Source organism: Dromaius novaehollandiae, chromosome 4, assembly GCF_036370855.1.
Source record: "Dromaius novaehollandiae isolate bDroNov1 chromosome 4, bDroNov1.hap1, whole genome shotgun sequence".
Classification (NCBI taxonomy): Eukaryota; Metazoa; Chordata; class Aves; order Casuariiformes; family Dromaiidae; genus Dromaius; species Dromaius novaehollandiae.
In genome coordinates this window covers 75,730,282-75,751,041 of record NC_088101.1, presented here as the reverse complement: position 1 = coordinate 75,751,041, position 20,760 = coordinate 75,730,282, and the positions used below count along the sequence as shown (strand labels likewise).

Genomic DNA, 20,760 nt, shown 5'->3' with positions numbered 1-20,760 from the left:
TTTGGGGTGGGAGTGAGTGTAACGGCCCAGAGAGCGTCCCCCCCCCCCCCCCCCCCAGGGGTTTGCGTGCCGGCTCAGCGACACTGCCGCCGGCCCTGGGCTCCCCTGGGCTCCCCATCCCACGGGGAGCATCCAGCCCTCGCTGCACCCGGGCATGAAGCACAGAAACTGGAGCAAATCACTGAGAGCTCCTCAGGTCACTCTGTACCGTGCAAGTAAGAACTTAGCAGCACTCTGAGATTTAAATATCATTACAAGGGTGAAAAAGAAAGCAGTGCAGCTGCAGGAAGTAATCAAGCGACTTCTCCAACTCCATGTACACAGCAATATCTATTGATTAAGATCTAGAAAAGTTTCAAAGTGAATTGTTTTTTAAAAATAATTTTAAAGATATATTGTAAAATAAGTTGCTAGCTCACATAAGGTCTTTTGAGTAATGTAAAGAACCTAAAGCAGCTTGAGTCTGGTTCATCAACATCACACAATAAATGATGTGGTACAGAACCACATCTCCATTTACTGATTCATATTAGTAATTTGCCCAAAGTTCATAAAATAAACCTTTATTTTGTGGGTTGGTTATATTGCCAAACCAGCACAAAGCAGGTAGGATGTGTTCCAGGCTTTCTGGGCCAATATATCTAGCCCGCTTTTAATTGGCATTTATAAATTACAAAACTGACAGCATACTTTTTTTAAGAACCATATTTCAACTTTTGAACGAACATCATGCTGATAAAGAAACAGTTACACTTTTATAATGGGCAGCTTTAGTGAATCTATTTCCATAAAAACACTTGATTTGCAGCTTCAAACCATTCCAATCTCCCCCCTCAGCTCCTTTGTTAGGCATCTTATTAGAAAGAATTATTATGGAAAATGTTCACTATTCTGTCCATCTAGGTCTTGTTGCGGGACTACTCCCTGGTATTAGTCTTGCTTGTTTCCCAGGAAATAGTCCTAATGCATTGCTGATAAACACAATCGCCCTCCCTCCCCAATTTCAAAGAAAATGACCTATGGGCTGTGCAATGGCATAATTTATAATTTTCAGTTTATTACTTTTTGATTACAAAATCTCCTACCCTCTACTGCAATAAAATAAACAAAAAGTTACATTCATAATACAAGCCGTTATCTGCCATGTCCACAAAAGATGGAGGTTTCCTTTCTCTACTCCCCTACTTTCAATTGAGTCTTTCACAGCTATGTGAACCCAAACACCCCCCAGCTACACTCTCGCTTCCCAGGCAGTGCTGGAGGTGTGGTGAGCTCACGCACCACCGCCAGCCTCAGCGCCACCACGCCAAGCCACCAGGGCCACCACCGCTCGCCCGGCAAGTCTGCGGGACCAGCCTTTAATTCGAACCCAAAACAGAAGCAATAACCGAACTCACACCGCTGAGCTTCCTCTGGATCAACAACTTTTCCCTTCGGTCATTTTGGGGCTATATCTCTCTCTTTTCTGAGAACAGCTTCTTTAGGTCCTCATTTAAATCCACCACCTGGGAAATGAGGCCCCAGGACAGACACACACCACTTCACTACCAAAAAAAAAAAAAGAAAAGTTAATGGAAAGCCTCAGATACGCTGTATTTTGTTACAAAACAGTGACTTTATTTACTTCGAATATAGATAGATAGATACTCTTCTCATTTATAAATGGAGATATGGAGAGGTTATCCCCAGCTACTCTAGTAACCACTGATTTTTGTGCTTTCCATTTTATTCCCTGGCTCCCAAACGCACCTGTGCAGGTGCTTAACCTCATGCACTGAACTGAAGTCAATGGCACCATCCATGCACTTAATGCCAAACACAAACAGTTTAAACTTTTTGCTGAACCAGAACACAAAAAACAACCTGAAATGAGTTGGTTGGATGCCTTAGAGTTGCCAGATATCCCTGTTCTTCAATATTTGCATCAAATCACTACTGATGTGGGGCACTGCATGATTAGGGGACTCTAAACATACTGTCCTTAATAACCATCTCAGAGACAGAAAATGACATAGCAGCTCCTGAGAAAGGAGCCCAGGGTTTGTAGCTTCTCTTCAGGTCACATTGCGTCTTTAATTTCTTAGACCTATATGGTAATCGAGTAGTTTGCTAAGCTCGCTACTGATCCAGACGTGTGAGCGCCTGTCTTGCCCCAGACCTTTGCTGCAGCTGCTTGAATTACCCTGGAGGTAAGAGGACCAAGAAATGCAGAGTAACCAGAAGGTACCACAGGTTCCTTAGGCCACATTCTTACTGATTTTACAGGACACTTGAAAAACTGAAAACAAAATTTAGAAAATACATAAATGGATGCTATATATGTTTAATAGCTGAACTCTCTTAAAAATTGATATTAACTCAGAGAGCCTCACTCCCCTTTTCCATGGTTTTCTATTGCAAGGCCTGAATGAACACGTCTCTTCTAACCAGCAAGTCTGGCCCGAGTAGGTAACGAATAAGGAGTACCGAAGAGGCCCCTTTCAGCAGCGGCGGCTGTACGACAGAACGCTGTTACACAACGCAGTGATGTATCACAGCAACAGTGCGCAAGCGGGCCTGAAATACCCAAATGTCCAGCAAGCTCCTAGCTACATATGAACTTCAGATTCACAAGCCAGCAAAGAATTTGACAATTAAATTTGTAGCCATTTCCAAATAATGTTTTCCAATAGATAGGACAAAACTTTTCAGTCTCAGCACAAGCATACTGCATTTTAGCACAAACACTTGCTCATAACTAGGCAAATACCAGCAGCTCTCCTCCCCTGCTTTTACTGAAAAGTCAATTGCTTGTTGAGGAAAAACAACACGATATACATGAGAAAAATATCTGAATCCCCATTAAGAAAAGTGCAGAGCATTTCACTCTTACAGAAAAATGAGGACAAATTGGGCTACTCCCTGCAAAGAATTCCCAATTGACTGGAGATCGCGGTGACGCCAGGCCAAGGAATAAACCAATTCTGTCCTGTTTAGAGGCTCAGGAATGCTTTTGTTTGAGCACAGAACTTTTCTAAACACACTGCAGCTCTGCTAACAGTCACCAGCCCTCAAGTGAGAGCCCTTGGAGAGGTATTATACTGAAAGCCATTTATCTTTTACTTCAATTTGGAAGCAAACACCAACACAGAGAGCCATTAGAGAACAAGTGCTCTCTGGATGCTGAAAATCAATGGAAGAAAATTAAAAATCAACAAAGCTCTCACATACAGGCTCCTAAATGAAATGGCCTGTGATCCAGTCAATCCTTGTTAAGAGGAGAATGAAATAAATTCTTAATCAAGGATGAGCTCTAGTGACACTTCTTATCATATTTAGATAGCATATTATATAGATCTCAGGCTATACTCTGTGCCGCAGGGATATAATCTGATAATAAAAGTTTTCATAGTGCATACAACAATTAAGAATCTAATTTCAACACTCAAGTTCTTGTGGCAGACAAAAGGCTGTAGACTCCAGGAAGGGTGATGAAGTGTGAATGAAGTGATAATGACATAAGTAGAAACAGCAAAAGTTTTGCACAGTATTTTCCTAAATGCCTCTTCACTTAGATCCTGAAGAGTAAATCCATCTAATTTGCACTTTGATTTTTTTCAGTATTCAACTAATTATTAATCTTTAGGTTAGCTTTTAAAGTAGCACTGGAAACAACATATTGCCTGTGATGCTCTTCCATGTTGTTCACAGCCATGGAAATGTCAAAAAAGGAAAAAGAAAAACTATTGAAAAGAGTTTTCTGTGCTCTCCCACCTACTCAGGTCTGTCACCCAGGATCAACTGGGGACCGCTGTTCTTGAGAATGTGACTAATAAAAAGATGCCAACAGAAGGCAATGTCACACATATAAACCACTCAGCTATCTCAATAATTGCAATCAACATGCAACAGCATGAGGTATGCTCATAAAATATGTGATCACCTCTTGAGCCATTTATTAGCCATCCTAATGTAACAATTTCCCCATGATGTAATAGCCATGGAACAACTAATCAATTCTGTCCAACATGTATTGAAAGAATCTATATTGATTTATTTCATTTTCTGTATTATTTCTGAAGGAAGAAAAGTTCGGTCTTTCTGGAACGGTCAGTTTTCCATTTCGATGATAATTCCTCAACATGGCAAGAAGACAGAAGATGAAAGGGTTTTCTTAATTCCTTTTTAATTCCTATTATAAACATGACTTCTGTGAGGAAAAAGGAATTCTGAGGTAGAGAATTACCAGAAATGAGAAGCCTCACATCTAAGGCATTTCTATTTGTCTAGCACTAGTACTGATGAATAAGGGATAGGGTAATGAAACAGCTGATTGGTCCACAATACTGACAGGTGGACATGTTCCAGCAATGAAGCTACTCCAGAAATTGGAGCATTCTGCCCATTTGATATTACAATGGTTGCAGATTTCTCCATTAATGGATGTGTCACAGCCCCAGCTGAGCCTCTTCCAGGGAATCAGCTGCAGTTGGGTGTCATGCAACCAACCTCTGCTTCCAACCTCAGCAGCTGAGTCTGGAGAGAGTATGGTTTTGGTTTCTCACCCTGGGCTTCAAGAGAAGAATCAGCAGTTCAGGCTCTGCTGTGAAACTCCTTTAACACACACACCTTTTACTCAGCAGCATAATGGAATTACAGATCCAGCTAAAACAAATAACCCTCCTACATACATGGCGAACACCTCTTCTGAACAGGTTGCTTTGATCATCAGCAAACTAAGATCCCTCATCCTTGCCTAGTCCTGGTGATGAAGTGGTTCCACTTTATAGAAAGCATATGGACTTTGAAAACCATTTCATACACCTTCTGTCTTTATCTCGTACAAGGATTGTCTAACCTCCACAGTGTCTGCAAGCTGCTGGTCTCTAACAAACGCCCTCTTCTCCACCAGTGTGAGGGTGCTCCCGATATCTTCTATCACAAAACACAAATTCTAAACTGCCCCAAGGTTACAAGTAACAGATTTCTTAAAATCATGAAGACAGATGGCATGGATATCTGAACACAGACATGACAAATTTAGGACTACATACATCTGCAGGACTGACTCTTCAGGACACTTCTTTGGCAGTCAAAGCATCATCCAAAACGATAAAAAATAAAAATTGACAATTTATTCTTTTCAGAATAAAGACAGGTTCCACAGCTCTCCCCTCTGATGACTAACTCAGTAAATCTTAGGTGACAAACTCAGTAATTTTTAACACATATGAGAACAGTAGCAGAAATAAAAACTGCCTTTTAACTTTTTACTTTATTTTCACTTCGAAGGTTAAAATTTCCAGATGGTTGGGTGAGCCAGAGAGATAACAGCTCAGGGCAGCTTTCCTTCTTGTAAAGCTCAAGAAAACTTGTGAGAAATCACAGTGGATTTTTTATGATTAAAAAAGGCAAAGGTAAAATGGCAATTGCCAACATTTTGAGCATGTTGCTTGCTTTTCCCTAGCAAGGCTAATTTGATTGCAATTTGACTCATCAGATGTTGTTTTAATGCCTCTTGAGGTGTAGGAAGTTGATGTCTATGCTCCCCTGAAGACAAGAACATATTTTTCAAGCCTCTAGGCCGCCAGTCAGACTGTAGTGAAACATATGCCGTCCTGTTACTGCAGACAGCAAACGGCTTCTCTTTTGTTCAACGCTTCAGCCACACAACTTACTTTGTCTCCCGAGACTTTGAAATGAGTGAGGTCTCTTCAAATAGGTATCAACTGCAGTGTATTTACTGGGTAATATAATACAGGGATAGATTATTCCAACCAAGGTATGGTAACTAAGCTGGCCTTTATAAGAAGCAGCTGTGGCAATTGGTTGTGATCCCACTATTCCCAGTGGAGATCTTTATGGAAAGGGTCTACAAATATTACATGCCTGCCATTACTCGTGATGAACAAATATCGACCATATTCTGAAGCAATCTGTAAGCAACCTCATTCACGTGAGAGAACCTCATTTACAAAAAAGTCTTTTAGAGCAAGTAAACGTATCAAAGATTTCAAAAACATCTGGTGACATAACTGCAATGGAAACCAAAAGCACCGACACTGGTCACGAGCTCAACCCCACGAGGCAGCACTGCTCCCCTATTATTCATCTAGTTGGGAGAGAATTTAGGCTGGATCATAGCTTCTTCACATAGAATTAGTCTCATATAAAGAGGATCAGGAGGGGATTAAGAATACCACAGCAACCATCATCACCCTCTCTGTCTTTGGTATTTCTAAGTCACTCATCACCATGGTATCCTTTTGTAAAGGGGATTCATACCCTAGAGCTGCAGAAAGAGAAGTAAATTTACATAGAGTTTTGAATAAGACTGTTCTTTGTCCGAAGCAACAAAGCAGAATACTGCTTTGAGGTGATTCTTGACCAAAACTGCATCTAACGGGAATATTCTCTCAGCTTTGGCTGGCTGGATTCGCAGCACCAGCGCAAGGCTTCCCTGCAATGCCGGCTGGGATGAATGCTGCTGCTCTGAGGACGAGGGAGCTGCGAAGAGCCCGGGCCAGGCTGATCCACAACAGGGAGGGAGCAGAAAAAGAGAAGGGGAAGGGAAGGTGGATCGGAGAGCTGGAGGGACAGCCAGTTACGCCAGGGAAACTGGACAACCTTTGAGGGTTCACACAGGCAAAGCAGGGACAGACGTGTTGTCCCCAGCTGGCCGCGGCTCCAGGGAACCGCCTGCTTTGCCTGCAGCCGCAAGGAAAACAAGAAAACCAGGTCACAGCAATGCCAGACCTCCCCAGGTTATTATTGCAGTTCTCTCTATCTAGAAAATCAATACTCAACCACGTGAAAGCCCAGACTGCAGCACCATACACTGTTAAACAACAGCCTTAGATGAAAGGTCATCAATCTGGAGTAGCCCTGATTACCATACAACACAGTATGACGGAGCTGCGCAAGCTTAAATTGGAGGTCTCCTGTTGATTGCTGTAGCTCCTTAAGAAATCAAAGCAAGGTAGAAACTCAGACCCTGCAGGGAAAAAAGCACAACAATATCTTATTGTCCAGCTATCAACATATAATTATTGGATTAAAAAGTGCACTGAAAAATCTACTGTGCATTCTTATGTTATCCTTCTCCCTTCTATAAACTAGTAAAAATGGTTACAGTTTTGAGTATAGTCTTAATAGCTTTTAATTTTTTAAAAAAGGTTTCTGAACACTGCCCATTGCCCCCTACCAAAGTAGGCGTCATTGCCAGTTTACAATCTTGGTGTTCACTGTGGATATTTGGTAGCTGAAGCACATATACTAACCTGCAAAGGTGGCAAAAAGAAGGACTCTTGGGTTCCACCACTGCATCGCATGGTGCTTTTTAAATAAATTTATTTGCTATCATGACCATTTAGAGATCCAGCTTCTCTCTGGGATATAACTGGGTAACATGTAGCTTGTATTTGTGAACACGTTCTAAATGCAGGGGCAGGTAACACAGCTGGATTCAGGAACAGCAAAGTATACACCCTCAGCCACTTAAAAGCTGCATTAATTTCTCCGGAGGCGTCAGGCAAGGGCGGGGGGGGGGGGGGGGGAATCCACCCCAAACAAATGTGTTACCAAAAAAGAGAACCTACCCCAAATAATGTGCTATCAAAATGTTCAAAGGGGAATTTTCAGAAGAAATAAATTTGGTTTATAGTAGATAAATGTTAAGAAAGAGTGAATTCTACAGTTTGTGCAGAGCCACAGGACCAATGTTTTCAAACACAGTATCTAAAATTAGGCTCCTACCTGTAATAAGCTTCTTTCTTTGTTCCTCGATGCAACTTTTAAAGGTGCAGTTCCAATTGCCTCTAATAGTTTAGAAAAGCTTAAAAGCTTTCTTAACTTCCATTTCACCAACATCACGAATAAGCTTTCTATACAAGAAATTTGGCTCAAGAATCACATCTTTAGTCTTGAAAGAGATATTACTGAACAATTTATCAAATTCTATATATTCTTCTGTTCAATCTCCCAAAACAATAACACAAAAGTCCCTATCTGGTCTCCTTATTTAAGGCTGTTTATGAATTTACCATTGAAAATACTTCCCATATTTCAGTTCTGCATTCTAAAAATATTAGCTTTTCTTTATTATTTGAAAAATAAGCTTTCATATATTTGGCTGCTGGCAATATTTATGGCATCAATAGTCCTTCCACAAGCCTTTCCTTTGAACTGGTAGAGATGCATTCAAATTAATTTATCTATTATTCTGAGGGGGGCAAAGGGTAGTCTCGTGCTTGAAGCACAGAGGCTGGCACAGACACCTGGCATATTATTAAACCTCTCTCATTTATTTCCCAAGCAAGTCATTTACATCTTTGTGTTTCCACATCTGCGGAAATCCAATCTTCAGAATTCCCACAGCTATTAACAGGAGACACAAAATCATCTACATGCATATAAAGTTTTGAGAGCTTGTGATAGAGTACAACTCACAAGCGGTTTTAATATGGTCTTATAGTATACCAAACAATATTAGACTGGAACATTAGTACCTTCTCAATGGCACTTTATTCCAGAAATGACAGTGTTATGGACTTTGTCTGCCTAAGTCACCTGAAAAATTATGCCTGGACCTTGCAATAACATCCAGCATGGCAGACTGTCAGAGGAGCCTTTCTGCTTTGCAATCGCAAAGAAGAGCAGAAACCCTTCAATTCCCGGACTCTACATAATAACGGAGGCCCAGATCTCCTGCTCCAGCATTACAGCATCTTGCAGTGCAGGAAACCACTTGCCTAATCTGCAGCTGCAGTAAGTTTGTCTCCAGTGGAACCCACAGAGAGAACAAGGTGCTGCACACGGTCATTCACAGGGACAGGCTCTACCTTTTAGGCAACATACACTAATTTATTCCTGCCTGTACTGCATCACAAACTATAAAAGCATTCTGACCCAAAAAATCATATGAAGTGATTCAACGTGGAAAAAATATTAGTTCACAGGTATGACTGAATTAAATAAACAGGACACATCAGCAATAAAGAAAAAGAAATCCAGTGCATTTAACATCTTAAATTGACATGAGACGTTTGCTTATTCCCAAAGATGCAGGTCCAATTCCTGTAGTCATAGCTACACTCAAAGCACAGCTTTCTATGCAAGTAGCAATTGTCAGGTTTTGACAGTGAGCTTTACAAGATAAATGCTCCAGGATCCATCAGTGCTACCTGAGGCACTGCTCCTGCCAGACCGCTCCACCGTCTCCCCTCGTAGAGGCTTAGTGTCTGCTGGAAAAGGAGAGCATTAGGTCCAATCTAAATGCCATTTCAGTGTCCAGAGCAGCAATGCTGTTTAGAGGACTCAGAACAGGAGTGTAAGCCCATGAGTTCTAGCTCCAGCAGCTGTTGCAGAAACTAATTCTGTTCCATTTGGGCAAAGTTGTTTAAATTTCCCCATTTACATGAGAAGAGAAACGCTACCCTCATATTCAAAGTATTAGCTATGTCCTGAAAAGACCATGCCAGATAAATGCTAAGCAGTCTTCCAAAACATGGGATCGTACTTATAACAATTATTTTCAGTATGTTGTAAATCCTACGATGCTGTTCAACACTGCAGGAAAGTGGCACCAAGAAATATATTATAAATATGCATACCTCTCAAAATGGAATCACAAAGATATGCACCGTTTATTTAAGAATCATAAGTGCTCCACAGACTTAAGTATCATTCTCTTAACTTTATGAATAAGAATAATTAAAGGGACTAATTCTGCACCTTCAGCAAAACCTTGTAATCTGACTTCAAGGTAGACTGTCAACTCATGTCATGTCATAATGTTTTTGCACAAGGCAAATGATATTACAAGGTGCAAGGCAATGGGAAGTCACACTTCAGAGAGGTTCGGGCTTGCTCAAGGTCACAGAAATTGGAAGTCAGGTCTCCTGGCTAACAACTGCCTGATCTAATCACCATACCATCCCTATTGAAGAGATTCATTTTTTGAATTATATTTAGGGAGTTCTCAGCAGTTTTATTATTATTCCAACAAAATTATCGTTTTGAACAGAAAGATACAACATTAATTACATTTTTCTAAAATAACTGTCTTCTCTTCTTTAATAATTGTAACTGTGAAAGAAAAAAGTTTGATTTGCTCCAGAGACTACTTGAAAGGTATAAAGAAAGCCATAATGCTTAGAAATGGAAGAAAGAAAAGGAGGAAAGCAAAAAAGAGCTGGAATGAGATTAAGACATGGATGGACAGAAAGAGGCAATGAAAGGCTGCAAGAAATCATTAAGAATGGGGAGAGAGAAATACTGGCTAGACGTAAAACAAAACAAGCCTGTAGAAGATCCCAGTTCAAAAACAAATTAGAAGCTGTGAAGAATCCACCATTCATTTGATAGTAATCTCCTGGTATGAAGGAACTATAGCAACCTAGTGTTTTACTGTAACAGATGGAAAAAATCTGTCTCTAGTGCTAGACTGTGAAAGAGGCCACCGTCACAAAGGCTTCAGAGATGGCTTAGTTAAAATTATGAGATTTCAGGTTCCATGAGTGAGAATCTTTCTCTGCCTGACAGAGGCACATAGTGTGAAATGAAAAAAAAAAAAAAACCCTGTTTTATGTTTGCATGAATTTTTGATAACTATATTCAAATAAATGGGAACAGGCTGTATGAGAAAGACATGATTACAATGTATTTGTCACAGTGGTCCTGCCTTTTCCATAGGAGTTTGCTGCTGCAGAGTGAGTGCTACTGGGAATCGGGGCTAACTTCAGAACCAGAAACAGGTGGGCCAAAAGCTACGTTCCTGCCTCAGAGCTAGTGCCACAGAGCACGGTTGCAGAGGTCGGAATACACAAAATCACTGGAAGATTTAACTGTGAGATTCACAGTGCTTTAGGAGTCCTGCTCAATATCAGGAGAATTGGTGCGGTGCTTATTTCCTGCTCATTTCCACTGTGCTCCCATGCCCACCCCGGGAGAAAAATCCTGCTGCATCCCCGCTCCCAAGAGAGCAAGAGGAGTTTGTGTGGTCAGCATGAGCGGAGGAAAAGTTGAACAGCTGCAGTGAAGAGAAGCAGAATTTGACACATCAGTAGATTGGAAAATGCTAGCGGAGCATGAAGCGTAGGAACTTGTGACGCGTGCGGCCGTTCGATCACTGGGGAAATGAGGAGGAAAGGCACAGGTCTCCCAGAGATGCAGGAGATCCATCAGCAAGCATGATGAATGCTTCAAACATGCCACACCATTATTTTCTGGCTGTCTGGGGAATATGTACACTCTACACTGTCCTTGCAGACCTCCTGAACAGCATTAATCATCTTTTTTCAAATACTGTTTAGAAGTTTTCATATACCTTCCCCTTAACATCATCCTGGTGGTTAGTCATCTTTGTGGTTAGACTCTGAGTTAAGATGAAAGAGTTCCCAATTTCCTGCCTTCCGTAAAATGGGAACCTTGATACATGCCTCTAGGCGTGCTGTGATGCTCAGTAAATAATTAGATGAAAGTCATCTCAACATGCAATATAAGTTCAATAGATATAAATAGTCTAAATTCATCATAGAAAAAGCTCATCTTGCACCTGCCAGGTGTTTTAGTGAAAATTTGACTGTTCTCTGGATATGACTGTGCCCATTTCATGCTACCACACTGGGCAATCAATTAAATATACTGTACTGTAAAATGCTTGTTACGAATTCTTTACCATTTCCTCATTACAATTAGCTTCTCTCTTTTCTTCTCTTTCCCTTTGCAAAGATTCAGCATTGTTGATATAATAGCCTCTTCCTTTCTGGTTCTTTTAGCAAACCTGAATCAGTAACTCTACACAGTCTTCACCATCTCTTTTGGACACAGTCCTATACTCTCCTACATATTATGATTTGCCTCTCTGCTATATTTAATTCTGCAAGCTCCATACTGCGTGAGAAAATCTACCGAGACCACATTCTCACAGGAATATATAACCTCCAAAAAAAAAAAAAAAAAAAAAAAAAAAGTGTGATCCTCAGTAGCTCCTGAGTAGAAGACCGCAGTTACAGCCCCAGCTATGACACCAGAAAGTCTCTGACCTGCGTGGCAGAGAAAAGCCGAGATCTCCCTCTGGTCTAGAGGCATGTCATAGCCAGGAACTACTACGCTTCACAGTTTTGGCTGGTTAGTTTATTTTGGTTCCCCCCACAGCTCCTCTCTCAAGTGATGAAGGAATTAAGAAGTCTCTTCAGGCCAGTCATCTAACTGGCAGGCAAGACAAGAGAAACACACTGCCTGCCTAGTGTCTGCACCCCAAGTTTACCAACACCGTCTTAGATTTGTCTTCGGCGCATGGCTCAGATTTAGACTTGGACCTAGAACTAAGAATCCACATTTTAAAGTAAAAAGCTTGGAAATGACAGCCTGGTCTAAATTTTGCAAAATTGTCCTTATTTTTAGGGCATATCAAAATCAAAATCCCAGACCTTAAAACCCCTCCGGTATGGATCATCATGCTTTTCTGTTCAGGGCTCGCCTCTGGCCAGATACCCATGCAGCAGCACACACTACCACAGATGCAGAGGGCAGCTTCAGACGTGCTTTCTACTATATGCTCTTGACTATTTCGATTTCTCCAAGCAACAATCCCCTGCTCATTGTAATACGAAATAAAACCTTGCTGAAAATATGGTGCTTGGATTCCTTCTCTTCCCAGAATTACCAGGAGGAAAATGGATGTCTCTCAAGTGCAGAATCATACGCACAATGGTGTCTTCAGACTTGCTCACAGGTCTTTTCCATTTTCACATAAATCTTTTTTATGTTGTACTCCCACAAACTAGTCTTTTTATTTTTGGCTTCACTACAGTAAACTTAATTTACCATTAGGGCTTTTTGTAGTTGTTGGTCTGCATTTGTGATTAATGAGATTTAGACAGGAAACTCATAAAAATAGAACAAACAAACCTATAACAAGCACGCAGTTAAGACAAGACTACTCTTGCTTAAAAAATTGCATGCCTGAGCATAGCAGAATGCAAAAGTTATACATTAGATTTGATTACAAATTAAAAAAAAAAGTTACACCTTTGATTACAAAATCACAGTGAAAGGCCAACCTCAAAAACTTCAGTTGAGATCTCTACATTAAACGTCAAACAAATTACAGGATACAACAATAACACAGAATGTCTGTTCAAGCGTTAACCCATCTAGCCCACACACCCTCTTCCTTAAGGAGTAGTTATCTTACGTGCTTTGGAAAACCTAGAGACTAGTCATGACAATCTGCTGTTCATACTGTCAGCCAGGTTTGTATTTTTTAATCAGGTACAGCCTTTGACCATCGTCTTCTCCAAGTGCTGGACTATAAAACATTAAGATGCCAAAGGGAGTAAAAATTAAATAAGAAAGTTTAAAGACGGCTTCAAACTGCATGGTTCACTGTTCTGGTAGAAATGCATGCAGAAAATTGTTCAAAGACAATAATGCCTCTAAACAACCAGAGCAGGGGATTTTTTCCAAGCTCACTATGTAGAAGATCGGGATGGAGAAATGCACAGAAAGTGTATGTAAATTAATTTTCATTAAAAAAAAACAAATCAAACCTTTCTCCATCATGTTATACAGAAAAATACATTCGAAGTTTACAGTTTAAGGGAGGTGGCTTACATAAATAATACAGTAATATTGCTATTCCCTTTGACTCATTCAGGAGGTGTGAAGAGTTAGAATGTGAAAATCATGTTAGACTTGTATATATTTTTGATGCAGTCCTGTTTACCTATGAAGTGCGAAAAAGCCCTGGTTTCTCAAACATAGTAGGAATCAGTCAGAGGTAGAACGTAGTGTTTCCCAGCCTCAGTTTAGCCAGCACTTAGCTCAAATACTTTTCTAATAGCCAAATTCCTAGTGATTGTTCCTTACATACTTTTTTTAATTTGTAACTCTTCAACTCTCTGCTTCTCTAAGCTTTGTCATACTTTCTCCAGATGTACATATTCCCACCCCATCAAACAGCATCCATCAAACCTTCTCGCCATATGGCTTGGTTTCAGAGGTGCTGCATGAACCTGTGCAGTGGATGGTGATGTCTCAATGGAGACTGACTGTTTTAGCATATTTAGTTTCATTTGTGTTTAATAGCTCCCTAGATCGGCTGTCAATAAAATAAAACAGATAGACCATGCATGGTTTTGGTCTTATTTTGTTTTGATGTTGGCACAGTAAAATTTTGCACTTTACAGTGATTTTCATTCCAATGTCTCCAAACACTGCGTACACAAACATCACATTTTACAAATGCAGATACCAAAGCACAGAGCACAGGACTTCTCAGCATTTCAGAGACACCAGTTCTTGTCCAGATATGCTAACAGTTAGGCAACAGTTCATCAGCTGTGTGTGAATAAAATGTGGGGTTCTACACAGTGCTGCCTCTGACAGCAATCCACTTAAGTGGCAAACTGGGAGGGGGGGAGTAAATTCTTGATTACTAGGCATACTTCTGGATGCCTCTGGAAAATCTGAAGATGAACTGAACAGTCCCAGAAGTCTTAAGCAACATGATGCAGTCAGGTTACGTCAGTACTTGGGCCCTGCATCACTAGAATATCATTGGATAGTGACACTGTTTATACAGAAAGAACACGTCATTATAGAGGGATGATGGGTGCATCATCACAACATACAGACTCACATTCGGCAGTTTCACAGGGAAACACTCCTGAAGTAACTACTCAGGTTATTGAAAGAAATTATTCCTAAGCTGACAGCTTCAGCTACAAAGATTGGAAGATAATTCTGCTCAGTATGTTTGAAGATACTCTGGTAGGTTCTCTAAGGAAAATTGATACTTAAGAAAAAGGAAGTGCCTTTTACAAGTTCCACCACCAATTGTTTTGCTCTGAAAGACAAATATCAACATGCAATAGGACTACATTTACCTGTAAGTGCTGATAAACACTGATTCTTGGGAAATGCTTTTAGATCCATGGCAAACACCCTTTTGCTATTATGTGTAATTCATACTGTTACTATTTTTAAACTATCAGGCATTTAAATATATACAGGATAGCCTATTTCCTTATTATTATCTTACATGTCAGTGTTCTGCATGGCTTGTCAAGCAAGAATGCATACTTGTCATCTTTCCATTTAGTTTGGAAAAACATGTAGCTATCGGTTATTGTGACAGCTGGGAAATGTAAGTGTTCAACCCGTTTAACTAATAAGTCATCATTTGCACAATTAACATTTATCTTCTACTAATAGGAAAACCTTAAATGTATACTGCTTAGCTGCCTCTTTTGCAGAAAAGGATAAACAGAAGGATGAATGCTTTATTTGCATTTGTACCAATGAAAATTAAAATATTAGCTGAATGTGGAACAAAAACAGAGTTTTCACTCAACTCCTTTCCAGCAACATTATACAAACAGTATTAAAATAAATATGCAATTTATACATCTAACAGCATATATTCCCTATAAGAAAGTTATACGTTTTGTTGATAATTTATCTCAGTGAAACTGAATTTGATAACTTTTGTTCTCTGTAAAAACGATTTACTTTGGCTGGCTCCAGACTGACACTGTGGAAAGCAGAATTCCTTATTCCATGAGTAAACATGCACCACATCCAAATCAGAATTACAATGTGGCTTTGGAAAACAGAGGACCCAGATCAAATTATTTTCCCACACTGTCCATTCTAGGATGCCTGCAACAGTTTGACACTACTGGTAATACCAGCACAGAGTCATTACTGAAAAGGAGATAATCACTAAGTTCTGGTTTTTATAGTGTAAGAACACTCCTTATCAATGCATGGCACTTCAAGGACGGCAACATGGCCTGTGGTATAGAGTAAGACTGTTTTATGCCACGGATCAATGAAAAAGTGCCTCCAATTGGAGAAGTCAGAGATGTTGCACAGGAGGACTCACCCTCATTACCCTACAACTTTCCCAAACCATGTCGGAGCAATATGATTAATAGTTTTGCTGTCTTTGGATGTAGGTTGCTGGTACACTGAAAGAGCCATAACACAGAGTAAGCATTTATGCATCCTCAGGAAGTGTTAAATCCTAATTACACTGTTATATCTCACATTATTCCCTTGTTTCAAAGCATTTAGGGTGATCCTACATGGTCTTTTGCAGCCAGCTGCAAATGTCTTCTACTTTTGCTGCTGCCTGACTGCAGTTCAGCTCTGAATCAGAAACAATACAGTCATACCTCACACCATGATTTCATCAGAAAGGTCAGTCAGAGCAACACGCAAAGGGCTCTAAAGCTTTACCCTCCGAGCTCTGCCATCATTTCTTGTCAAAACAGGGTTTGTTAGCTTGAGTCCCTTGGTTACTGCAGCAACACAATTCTTATATGAGAGTTTTGTTGCATTCAGCCAGTGCAAGACCCAGGCATAGTGAATTTATCTCAATCTACAAAAGATTGTGTAGACATGACCTTGATATAACTCCTTCCTGTTGTTCCTGGAGACCTATGAACAGTAATCATCACAACTTGTTCACAGAAAGGTAAGATAGAAAAGAGCGTGCCACTTCTTTGCATGGATTCAATGCGGTTTATAAATGGATTTATTTCCTTCCATCAGCTAGTTCAAAGTCCCCAGCATTCCTACAGTTAACCTTGTAATTGATTCTTTCTTATACAATCCTTTTTCCATGGAGTACTAGGTGAAAATGATACGGTTTTAACCTCTGCATTTGCTAATGCACTTCATAATAAAAAGCATAATTCTGCAGAATTTTAACGTCTTTAACAAGAGGGTAGGAAAGATAAGAAGGATCAACATTTTCTTTTCAACCGGTCTTCTTAAGAAAGTGCAAACTAGAGCAATCCACAGGGACTGAACATTTTCAGTATAATTTCAGATTAGCACTATAAACCACACGTTTAAGTCCATCCATTTATATGGTATAATTACAACTCACAGATTACAGGCACATTCAGTAAAACTCTGATTCACTCCAGGAGCTAGTATATTGGCAGAGATAAACTGAGAAAATAATCTCAGTTCAAGAGCTTGACTGGAGCTTTCTAGCAAATATTTGATCTAACTGGATTGCAAAATAAAAGCTGCTTCCCAACTCTTCATGCGCCTCTGTAGGCAGCTCCCGCTAGACTCTGTTCAGACCCACAGTCACAAAGTCACTTACAGCAACCTCCCCAAGTCCATTCAATCTTACTCTTATAAATAGGATTAACTATGATTTTGATAGGATGAAGTGTCTGTGGAGGTGCCCAAGTTTCTCCATTGGCTTCAGAGGGAGAGAGAGCGAGCTTAGAGTAGACACCTAAAGTCTACACTGCTAAAATCAGGTGAGATCAATCTTCTGTGACACTGAGGTGGAAATGACGAGCACTGTGCCTGCAGGAGGATTTCTTCTGCAGATGATCCAGAGTAAATTGAAAGAGCAAAACCCGGAGACTTTTGCTTGGCTCGGTAAAGGGAGTCGGAGCTCTTACTCATCTCTTCCACCCCAGCGCATTTATGCTGAAACGCACAGACAGGGAGACATGCTCCAACTTTCGAAGCTGCTTTTGTGAAATCACCAGGTCATCTTAGTGCCTTAATCAAATGTCCAACATCCGAAAAGCTGCCATTACCACTGACAATGTCAACATGGGGACTTCTCCCTCACCCGCCATGTGTGACTGCAACGCCCCCACGGCAGATCTGAAAATGCTGGCTAAATAATTTAACTGCTCTGCTTTCACCATTCCCGTACCATGTGTGTGTATGTATGCACCTTCGTATGTATAAATATATCTCCATCTGGCTTCATTTACAAGCCCTAGAAATCCTTTTTGCTCTTCTGTTTTTGTTGTTTGTATATTATAGAACATCTTGTTGAAAGCAAAACTCGGCATAAAAATAGCATATTTAATGACTACCAAAATTTAAGAAGTGAATTCCAACATGACATTAATTTATTAAGCAGGGTTTGTATGTCTATGGACTTCAAGATGCCTTGAGCAGAAATTACATTCTTCTGAGATTGGGTTAACGTGAGATTTTTGTAAACATCAGAGTGTCCTTCAGTCTTGAAATTCAGCAGTGATCTTACCATTGTTTATTTTCCCAGACAACAGGCACATTTACACTGTCACTGACCCCCACATGCTTGTAGAGGCTTTTACATTGCAGCTGGAGGACGCGGGCAAAGCTCTCCCCAGATTTCTCCTCCTTCTAACCTTCATGCCACAAACTGATATGAGTAAAGATTTTTTTTGATTCTTTTTGTGCTTGAAATCACCAGTTGATCTTAGCCCTGAGATGCACAGTGCTCAGAAGCTGGTGGTAGTCCCACTTCAAGAAATGAAAAATCATTACTGACTTCACAGAAGATTAAAAATGTATCATCTAACCCAGGCATAGCATAGCTTGGTCATGAAAACTCCAATCACAATTGCAAGAGAAATAAAAAATGTACTTAATCATCCAGGCAGCCTCTCTGAGTTATCCTGATTTCTGATTAGGCAGAATAGACAAACACAACTAGCACTGTCCTCCCAGTCAGTGGCCGCTGCATGAAATCAATTCTTCTGCATTACGCTGCAGTTAAAGGTCTCTATCAAGAGAATTTTCTTATTTCATGAAAGGCCTACTGTGCTTGTATTCCTCACAATAATATATTCACAATATATTTCACAATTCCTGCAGTTTAAATCATGGGCATTTTGCAGACATAGAAGGGTTGTTATTGTTTTCTCTCATAATCACTCTTCTTGCGTGCTTCTGATATAACAGCCATTGTAAATACATTCAATGGGTCGATTGCACTCCCACTTATAAAGTTCACTTAATTTTCCTAGGCTCCATGAAAGGCTTTTTGGTTCAGTAACGATGCAGGAACATTTTTTAAGAAAGAGTTTCAAGGAGAGGGTCTTTTTATTTTTTAATTAAGGCTTTACACAGAATAAACATCATTCTCAGAGATAGATTGTCCAATTCCTGCACTTTATACCAAGCAGCCGCCAAAGGACTTTGAATTTCCATATAACAGATAAGGAGGTTGAATGCTAATCCCAGAATTTGCATGGATCTGTGAAAACTTATAATTTCCAGGAGTCAACATCCTCAAAAATTCAGCATTATATTGTTCAGCAAGAATAAATAACCCACTTCCATATCACAATTGCACCTGTGGTGACCAGCAATTCCATGAAAAGCACTTCTCTATTTTAAAAAACTATAAACCAAACTTCACAGAGCAGTAGCAGAGACAGCTGCACTATAAGAAGTCATTTTTTGCCACATACCTTTTTCTTGTTGGTGGGGCAAATGTAGAAATTGTCAATAACAGTGGCAATCCCAGGCTGTAGATTCAGCTTTGTGTACAAGGTCCCAAAATCTGATGACCTGAAAGAAATCAAACATCTGTAAGTGCTTCCTTCTAAAAGCCTCAGCAGAAAACCAGGTTGTAACACTAACTATCAATTTTCAATGCTTCTCTGCCATCCTTTTGTTCTTTTCCTCGCTCATTAGCAACTAAAAGAGGCTTGCCACTATTAAGGGTATTTTTGCAGGTTTGAGAGCACATTGCTAGTTCTGTCTGTATTTGCAATTCTATGCAGTGCTCATTTTCATGATGACACTACACTGCAGTGAAAGAATCACAAAATGTATACCTTCCCATCATCACCCACGAGTCGTGAAAAAAGAGCTCATCACAGCAAAGGCTTGTATTTGAGTACTAACTGCACCTATTCATCTACGCAGAAAAAGAAAAGCTGACTTCAGAGTCTAGGGCTGCATAAGAACACGCTGGCCTGAGATCTGGAAGACTCGCAATGGACCTCTACAAGAATTTATACTTGACAAAAGTATCAGCCTCCTCCAGCTCTTTTTCAGATGATCACTATAGCTCTGAATAAATAAAAGCAAAGGAAGTACCTGACTATCACCATGCATTGCACATACAGCTATGAACACTGTAATTGTGGGTACTATGCAGAAATATAGCTTCATTTACCTGAAAAACCTGCAGTATAAAACAGCATTTGCTTTAGGTATCTGTATTGGAAATGTGTAGCACAAGAAGAATGCACAGGTAAGATGTTAGTTAAGGAAAACATTATTCAGCGAAACTCAAAGCAAGTCAAATCTGAACTTAAATCACTTCAGATGAGGCCTCATTTGTTTTATTCAGCATCTAAATGCACCATATGGTCTCTCTGTAAAAACAATTTTTCCCTTCTTATTTGGAAGGGGACTCAGACACTTTGAAAGCACCTGTCCCTTCCTCACCACGAAGCCCTCCCTAGAACAGAGGGCTGTGGGTGGACTTCTTTTACATGGTACTACAAGGTATTACATCCTTGCTCTTCACTGGAGTAACACTGGACCTCCAAGGGACGGGCTGCCCTGAGCACGGGCTGCCGTTCGCCCTGTGCTATGCTCCCGGCCTCGCCACCTCCGAGTCCTGCCACGGATGTCACTCGAGCCTAAGGTTGCAAGTTTATCTACTTTATAGTGACATCCAAATAGACTTCATCCATTTTTCCCCTCATAATGTTGCTTGGCCTGCAAGTATACAACAATGCATTACAAAAGTTAATACAATCATAGCGATTCAGTTTTGACAAATAATTACGTAGAAATCAAATATACACAATTCCACTACATTGGGTATTGAGCACGAAGCTGATTAATTTTCAAAGGGGGAAAGGATGGACAGTGCTGAAGCTAATTTGCTGGAGGTGTTTGACAGAAAAGAAATTAAAGCAAACACTAAAACACTGACTTCAGCCAGATGTACTGAAATCATGCAGAACAAGTAGGCACACTGGAAACAAGCACCTAGTA

General features: G+C 40.2%; 1 protein-coding gene across 7 annotated transcripts in view; it reads right to left on the bottom strand.

The window, feature by feature from the left end:
* The window catches only part of SORCS2 (sortilin related VPS10 domain containing receptor 2), a 552,477-nt gene that overhangs the window by 224,905 nt on the left and 306,812 nt on the right, over nt 1–20,760 (bottom strand). For all 7 annotated transcript variants that reach the window (XM_064511468.1, XM_064511470.1, XM_064511471.1 and 4 more), the window contains exon 3: nt 19,215–19,314. In XM_064511468.1, coding sequence (XP_064367538.1) covers nt 19,215–19,314 — 100 coding nt within the window. The remainder of the gene's footprint in view (nt 1–19,214; nt 19,315–20,760) is intronic.